Genomic DNA, 8,920 nt, shown 5'->3' with positions numbered 1-8,920 from the left:
TCCAAAGGTGCCTGCTAGCTACAACTTGTCCAATTGCCATGTTGGGCTTTGAATGTTATGAAATCTGAGGGGCACCGTTTAGGTAGATTTGCATATAACTTTGGATCATGTACAAACTAGGCCCTGAAAGGTTAAATCGTCAATTAAATCCTTAGTATATCCAGTGACACGCACTTCTTGGTATTTTTCCAATTCCGTCTCAATGTTAAAGTGACATAGAAATAGGCCTATATCGGTGTTATTGCTATCATTGACATATGAAAACGGGAGGAGTTTCTGTCTTTAGGGCGCCAAGCAACTAGAAGAAGCTAGTAAATCAGTGGCTTGCCCCTTTGCATCTGACAGTCATGGAAGCTGAACGATACAGGTGAACCACAGTAAGGGAACGAGGGAGACGGGAATGAGGAGATTTTTCAGAGCGCATAGCTACAGCGATGAAGACAACAGTCAGATCCAGTACCTGACGGCTAAGTGTAACCGCCTGGCGCATGATAAAGGTAGGTATTGGTAGTTATTGGGTCATTATGGGACTGGGAGGACTTATAGATCACCTACTTTGGATTATTAGTCTGTTGGCTATTCACTCAAAGAAGAATCTGCCTGTCATTGAGCAATGTACTGTACACATGTCACCATCATAACCATTTTCAAAATGGATAAAGTGTAGTTCTACAAGAAAAACAGCAATACACTAACAGAGTTAGCTATTCTCAGGGTGAATGATGTCATGATTTCACTGTTTCTAGTTAAGCCATATAACAGGCACCAAGGATTTTACAGGGTTCAAAGTCCAAACCTACTGTACAGTGACTGAGAGAATCATTTGAATAGGTAAAGGAAAGTTGTCCTCTGATGTGGGGACAATATAACCATTCCAGTCACAGGGCTGTCGTCTTCTTTTGGTACAGCAGTGCTGGAGAGGGAATGCCTGGGGGCCAGGGAGAGAGAGAGGAGCCTGCAGAATGAGCTGGAGGCTCTGTCCACACAGCTCTGCCAACAGGAGCAGGTCAACATAGATTTGATGTTCAAACACGATCAACTGCTCGGCAGGGTCCATCATGAACAGGTACTGATGTCTTGTTTCCATCCTTTCACTGGTTGACCACAGACGGCTCTTGTCACTGTGAATATGTGTACCTACAGTATAATTACAGTGTACATGCTAATGTAGTATTGTGTAATTGCATGGATTAGAAGTCATGCTATTTTCTACATCTTTCTAATGTTCTACTTTCAATTGAATGTAGAATCTCAATGCAATAAACTCAATACATTCCAATGCTAGTGAAGCTAAGCAAAATTGCCTTGACACATTCCTTGTCAAATCCTAATTCTGTTCAACTATTCGCACGTGTGGGCTTGCTAGCCACATTTATCTACACAGTGCCTTGCAAAAGTATTCATCCCCCTTGGCATTTTTCATATTTTGCTGCATTACAACCTGTAATTTAAATGAATTTGTATTTGTATTTCATGTAATGGACATACACAAAATAGTCCAAATTGGTGAAGTGAAATGAAAAAAATAACTTGTTTAAAAAAATTATTTCAAAAAATTAACTGAAAAGTGGTGCGCGCATATGTATTCACCCCCTTTGCTATGAAGCCCCTAAATAAGATCTGGTGCAAACAATTACCTTCAGAAGTCACATAATTAGTTAAATTAAGTCCATGTGTGTGCAATTTAAGTGTCACATGATCTGTCACATGATCTCAGTATATATACACCTGTTCTGAAAGGCCCCAGAGTCTGCAACACCACTAAGCAAGGGGCACTACCAAGAAAGGGCACCATGAAGACCATGGATCTCTCCAAACAGGTCAGGGACAAAGTTGTGGAGAAGTACAGATCAGGGTTGTGTTATAAAAACATATCTGAAACTTTGAACATCCCACGGAGGACAATTAAATCCATTATTAAAAAATTGAAAGAATATGGCACCACAACAAACCTGCCAAGAGAGGGCCGCCTACCAAAACTCACGGACCAGGCAAGGAGGGCATTAATCAGAGGGGCAACAACGAGACAAACGATAACCCTGAAGGAGCTGCAAAGCTCCACAGTGGAGATTGGAGTATCTGTCCATAGGACCACTTTAAACCTACACTCCACAGAGCTGGGCTTTACAGAAGAGTGGCCAGAAAAAAAGCCATTGCGTTTAGTGTTCGCCAAAAGGCACGTGGGAGACTCCCCAAACATATGGGAAGAACCCTGAGAACACCATCCCCACAGTGAAGCATGGTGGTGGCAGCATGCTGTGGGGATGTTTTTAATCGGCAGAGACTGGGAAACTGGTCAGAATTGAAGGAATGATGGATGGAGCTAAATACAGGGAAATTCTTGAGGGAAACCTGTTTCAGTCTTCCAGAGATTTGAGACTGGGACGGAGGTTCAGCTTCCAGCAGTACAATGAGCCTAAGCATACTGCTAAAGCAACACTCGAGTGGTTTAAGGGGAAACATTTAAATGTCTTGGAATGGCCTAGTCAAAGCACCGACCTCAATCTGTGGTATGACTTAAAGATTGCTGTACACCAGCGGAACCCATCCAACTTGAAGGAGCTGGAGCAGTTTTGCCTTGAATGGGCAAAAATCCCAGTGGCTAGATGTGCCAAGCTTATAGAGACATACCCCAAGAGACTTGCAGCTGTAATTTCTGCAAAAGGTGGGTCTACAAAGTAGGGTCTACAAAGTATTGACTTTGGGGGGGGGTGTCTAGTAATGCACGCTCAAGCTTTCAGGTTTTTTTGGTCATTTCTTCTTTGTTTCACAATAAAAAAAATGTTGCATCTTCAAAGTGGTGGGTATGTTGTGTAAATCAATTCCCCCCACCCAATTTTGTTTTTTAAATTCCAGGTTGTATGGCAACAAAATAGGAAAAATGCCAAAGGGGGTGAATACTTTCGCAAGCCACTGTAGGTGTTTTTGGAAAAGACACTTGTAAAATCTCCAGAGTGTGTCAACTGGATGACATGAATACTAGCAATATAATAGAGGGAATGTCATGAATATTCCTCCCATTTCTGAGGGAAGTCTTACAATAGCATGTGCTGAATACATACAGCATCTGTGTCCTTGTGTTTAGCCATGTGTTTCTGTTTGTGTGGACTGTGGCCCTCACCAAGGATCTGGTTGTGTTCTTGCAGCAACGGGTGCATCTTGTGGTGGAGGAGAGCTCCAGAGATGCTGCACTGCTGGGCCTACAGCTGGAACAGGTCAACTCGGAGCTACTGCACCTGCAAAGTTCTGAGGTGCAGTTGGAAGGCCTGGTGGAAGAGCTGCATACTGAGGACCTGCAGAGAGCTGCATTGACCGAGGACCTCCAGGTGCAGCTGCACAGGTAAGTCTACTGTCCTGCATTGTGGGAAGGAGAAAATAAATGGTACTATTGTGTGTGTACCCAAAGACCCCCTTAATGTTAAAAACATAAGACATACTTTTTTTAAATGGCAGCAGTATTTAGCTATGGTTTATCCAGCTGTACAAATGGACATACTGTAAAAGTAAAGCCAGTCCAGCAAATAAACATAAAAATTCATGAAACTCCTAACTTTTGATTACCATCTCCTACAAACACGAGCCAAGTGAAGCCGTCCCAACTGTTTTAAAAACACGTTGAACAGATCTCCAACTAGTCAGGTTGTCACACGTCAAATAAAAAACGTTTGGATTTGTGATTTTAAGTCTGCAAAAACACACGTGCCCTTAAGCATGCTGTGCTATAACTTGCTGACTTTGAATCCCCAGTTTGGAAAATTGGCTGACAGTCAGAATACGTTATCACATCGTGATTTCAGGGGTAGCATTGCACTAGGGGTATGATAAAGGGGAGTTTAACATGAGCTCAGCTCAAACCCTCAAGCTGAAATTCATCGTTTGCCTGTGAAAGATAAACTGGGGAATCATAGAGAAGTACGTTTTCATGATTGATAGTACACGAAAATGACCTGGAGGTTATGTGTTGGTTAGATATATTGGCTGTTCATGCAACATTCAGGAGTGATGATGCATAATAGATTTTAAGACCACAAAAAAAAATGTAAGACCACAAATTAGAAACATTTCTAAGCACCTAAGTTCAGGGTCTCTTATGTGTCTTCGGCCGACAGTAAGGTATTGGAGTTGGAAGAGCTTCAGTGCTGCTACGCTGCTAGCACCCAGGAGCTGGAGGAGCTGCGCTGCGCCAACCAGAGGAAGATGCAGGAACTGCAGCGGGAGAACGAGGGCAGCCTGAAGAAGCTCCAGGAGACGGCCGAGCAGTTTGAGTGGCTGTGTGAACAGCAGCGCTACTGGATGTGCTGCGTCAAGAGGTAGCTATGCTCTACCATCACTCTGTTGTCATTGGTTATTTAGCACAGACAGACGGTGGATAACACCAGATTTAATCTCTGAGTGAACCCTCCAGATTCAAAGACTGCCTGTCAGAGGAGAAGGACTCTCTGGTGCGGCAGGTGAAACGGTTGGAGAAGGAGGTAGCAGAGCTGAGGAAGAGCTCAGAGAGCACCACCCAGATGCCGTGCTGCCCCCTAGAGGACACAGTCAGCCAGCACTGTGACAGGTAACAGCAATTTGTCCTCAATGACCCGAGGCCTCTACCTATAACAACATGTCTCAGATCAGTTTTTCTTCCTACCATTAACAGTCAGTTATGCGTGACACAGCAAAACAGGCCCCATAACAGTTCTAGACATAGCTAATGTAATTGGTAACAACGGTTACAGACACAGGCTTTTCTCAATCCCACATGTCCATGACAATTTATTCCATTCCCTTTCCGATTCTGCAGAATGCCCTCTTGGGAATCCGGTCAGATGGCTGACCTGCAAACCCAGGTGGACAAATGGAGAAAGCTGTATGAGGACCTCTTCAGCCAGTTCACACCCCACCAAGTAAGCATAGCCTACACTAACTTTGACCGAACCAATGGCCACGAGTTGCACATCATTTCAGGGGCTGCGTCTTGCTGTGTGTTGCCAATCAGTGAGTTTGTTTGCTTGCTGGATTTAGAATGACTACAGACGGGAGTTGTGCATCACTGGTCTAAATGGACATGGCAATAGTAATATGACTGCCTAGGATCTGGAGAATCGTATGAACCCTCATTTCTTGGGCATGGATTTCTGTCTGGTTTTCTCAGTCAGTCTGTGCTATGCATGGCTGTGTTCCAGGCAATGGGTTGCTCTTCCAAACCAACGGAATGAGATGACTGACGACTGGAGGAGGTGTTTCCCAGTGGTCTCTGTGCTTTGTTCCCTTTTGACTGGCTCTGGAGTGCACATTTTGAGATGATTATTCTGATTGAGTGCAGATGATGCAGGCTGCAGTCTCTAGTGAGCCTGAGAGAAGAGGAAGTTAGCCGAAACAATAGGGACTGCCGGAGGAGACGTATAGGACATGAGACAAGTGACCATGCTAAAATGCATTACCGTTTTTATGAATTATATGGTTGATTCACACACCAGAGAACAGACTCATGTTATGACTCTTACATTTGAGGGAGATAAAAATATCATACTGTTCCTTACATGAAGGTTTGGGGAGGGAGCAGATGTTGAATTTTCCATAATATTCTCACTGTAAATTGTGTAGGCCCTGTGTGTGTGGTTTATGTTCATTGCCTTTTGGCCGGACTCACCTATAGTTTATTTTGTATTCTCAGGGGGGGCACGTTGTCGACAGATATCAAAAACCTCCTTGAGGTCAGAAGACCATGAAATCCATCTATTTTTCTTCAACCCAGTGGAGGCACTCCTAACTTTTGGCTGTTTGTCGAAGCTACTCAACTGTTGCTGAGAACCATACAACCTCACCGTTCTATTGTTGTCGTTGTTTAAATGTCTTGAAACCACTGCATGATCATGACTGTCCTGGAGTGTGATATGCAACTTTGTTAGTCTATCTTTTGTTATGAGTGTTACAGTGTTCTCCTATTTGGACACACTTTCCTGTCATTGTCTATTTTCAGACACACTGGTGGAACATAGTAAATCAACAAGTAAAAACACCTGAGAATGTCTGTGTTGTTGTTACTCTGCCAATCCTGATGATGACTCTAGCTGATGAGCAGAGAACCACAACACATGCTAATGTTTTGTCCTGGTGAACATTCCTGACATTAACTCCCATCATTTACAATTAACCAGATGTGGGATTAAAAACAAAACTCATGTAAAATATACTGTGTCTGTGAAATGTACATAGGTTCAGAACTTTTCTGAAACGGCAAAAAATATATGGCAAAATAAAAATCAAACTAGATGAGCTTTAGCGATAGATGGTAGCTGAAGGATTGGATTAAAAACAAACAAAAGGGAACTATTGTAAAATAAATTGTCCATAAAGTGTGGTGTTGTCAATTAGTTTACTCCAATTAGGAGAAAGCATGGTAGGGTTAGAGGGAAAATATATTTTTAAAAGATATATATATATAGTAGCAGTCAAAAGTTTTTACTATTTTCTACGTTGTAGAATAATAGTGAAGACAAACTATGAAATAACGCATTTGGAATCATGTAGTAACCAAAAAGTGTTAAACAAATCAAAATATATTTTAGATTCTTCAAAGTAGCCACCCTTTACCTTGATAACAGCTTTTGCACACTCTTGGCATTCTCTCAACCAGTTTCACCTGGAATGGTTTTCCAACAGTCTTGAAGGAGTTCCCACATATGCTGAGCACTTGTTGGATGCTTTTCCTTCACTCTGTGCTCCAACTCATCCCAAACCGTCTCAATTGGGTTGAGGTCGGGTGATTGTGGAGGCCATGTCACCTGATGCAGCACTCCACTCTCCTTGGTTAAATAGCCCTTACACAGCCTAGAGGTGTGTTGGGTCATTGTCCTGTTGAAAACAAATGATTCTCCCACTAAGGGCAAACCAGATGGGATGGCGTATCACTGCAGAATACTGTGGTAGCCATGCTGGTTAAGTGTGCCTTGAATTCTAAATAAATCACTGACAGTGTGACCAGCAAAGCACCGCCATACCATCACACCTCTTCCACGCTTCACGTGGGAACCACACATGCAGAGATCATCCATTAACCTACTCTGCGTCTCACAAAGACACAGTGGTTGAAACCAAAAATCTCAAATTTGGTCTCATCAGACAAAAGGACAGATTTCCACAGGTCTAATGTCCATTGCTCATGTTTTTTGGCCCAAGCAAGTGTCATCTTCTTATTGGTGTCCTTTAGTAGTGGTTTCTTTGCAGAAATTTGACCATGAAGGCCTGATTCACGCAGTCTCCTCTGAACAGTTGATGTTGAGATGTGTCTTTTACTTGAGCTCTGTGAAGCATTTATTTGGGCTGCAATTTCTGTGGCTGGTAACTCTAATGAGCTTATCCTCTACAGCAAAGGTAACTCTGGGTCTTCCTTTCCTGTGGCGGTCCTCATGAGAGACAGTTTCATCATAGCGCTTGATGGTTTTTGTGACTGCACTTGAAGAAACATTCAAAGCTTGAAATCTTCTGCGTTCACTGACCATGTCTTCAACTAATGATGGACTGTCGTTTCTCTTTTCTTATTTCAGCTGTTCTTTCCATAATATGGACTTGGTCTTTTACCAAACAGGGCTATCTTCTGTATACCACCCCAACCTTGTCACAACACAACTGATTGTCTGAAATGCATTAAGGAAATAAATTAACTTTGAACAAAGCACACGTTTCATTTGAAATTAATTCCAGGTGACTACCACATGAAGCTAGTTGAGAGAATGTCAAGAGTGTGCAAAGCTGTCATCAAGGCAAAGGATGGCTACATGTTACTACATGATTCCATATGTGTTATTTCATAGTTGTGATGTCTTCACTATTATTCTACAATGTAGAAATGAGTCAAAAGAAAAACTCTTGAATGTGTAGGTATGTTTTGACTGGTACTGTATATATTTCCCCAAAATATATATGTGGGATTGGAAATTAATCAGACAATTACGCTGAAGGAATCTACAACCTATCTGCAATATTAAAGCTGATCTACCCCCTAAATTTTATTTTGTTGAAAGACATTGTCTAATTCATTTCTACATCAAACACAACAGGATTCAACGGCTGCCGTGTGTGAAGTCAGATGACCTGAAGGTGTTCTGGAAGGCGAAGGTGTAGCCAAGGATGAACTATGTGTGGCAGCTGGAAACCAGTTGAATTTGCACATAATAAATAGTTAAGAACCCAACCATGCAGAATCCAACCTGGGTTTATTATTAACCTCGGTCACAACCAGGGAAAACGCATTATATACATTCAACACCAGGATATATCCATTAAAAATTAGAATTTTGTTATGTGTGAAATGAATGTTTGTCTACTGACCTGCTTGTCTAAATATGAAGTCCTCACCCAGGGGTTATAAATAGAAATGGCTGAGACTGGGAGTTGTTCGATTCTTGTAAAAAGGCCACTTTATAGGTACACAGGGTCCATGTAAGGAATGCCTCTACGTGCCTCAGAAAACACTCGTTCCTGAACTCTGGGTCTAACAAGCCACAGGCATACGGCTTCTCACAGAGGTTTCTTGCTTACTAAAGACAAAACATTGCCAAAATGTCGAGTCCTGTTTGATTCTGCACAATCTTACAGATGAGGTTTCACCCTACCCGAGGTGAAGGTTGTTTACTGAAAGTCCATCCATGTTCTCATGTTTGGTTAGACCAGATTGATTACTATGGATGTTTGGGAGAATTTTCTGTTGCTCTCAGAGGAAAAGAGGAACTTGTCGTTTGCTTGTTAATGTAAAACAGAGTGGAATTATGTGGTTGTTTGACACCGTGTTTAGAAGGATATGTAAATGTTTAACGCTGACGTGAGTAAACACACACACAAGGGGTTAGGTGTCAGGGTTTGGAGAGGGGCTGCACGGCCAGACTGACGCCCACGCTCGCTACGCTTCTATGAACAGGAACATCTCCGCGACACA

At 42.4% G+C, this 8,920-nt stretch overlaps 1 protein-coding gene across 3 annotated transcripts; it reads left to right on the top strand.

Annotated features, from left to right (window-relative positions):
• Positions 1-8,372, top strand: LOC115171342 (hyaluronan mediated motility receptor). Of its 3 annotated transcripts, none has more exons than XM_029728084.1 (7): positions 1-497; positions 909-1,066; positions 3,147-3,340; positions 4,110-4,310; positions 4,406-4,558; positions 4,787-4,889; positions 8,046-8,372. In XM_029728084.1, the coding sequence occupies exons 1-7, from the start codon at positions 401-403 to the stop codon at positions 8,076-8,078; spliced, it is 939 nt and encodes a 312-aa protein (XP_029583944.1). In that variant the 5' UTR covers positions 1-400; the 3' UTR covers positions 8,079-8,372. The 3 variants fall into 3 exon arrangements, with proteins under 3 accessions (XP_029583944.1, XP_029583935.1, XP_029583926.1); XM_029728075.1 differs by lacking the exon at positions 8,046-8,372 and adding an exon at positions 5,660-6,174 and having other exon boundaries at positions 2-497; positions 912-1,066; XM_029728066.1 differs by lacking the exon at positions 8,046-8,372 and adding an exon at positions 5,660-6,174 and having other exon boundaries at positions 5-497.
• The last annotated feature ends 548 nt before the right edge of the window (positions 8,373-8,920 follow it).

This window comes from Salmo trutta, chromosome 3, assembly GCF_901001165.1.
Source record: "Salmo trutta chromosome 3, fSalTru1.1, whole genome shotgun sequence".
Lineage (NCBI taxonomy): Eukaryota > Metazoa > Chordata > Actinopteri > Salmoniformes > Salmonidae > Salmo > Salmo trutta.
This window is presented reverse-complemented; position numbering and strand designations above follow the sequence as displayed.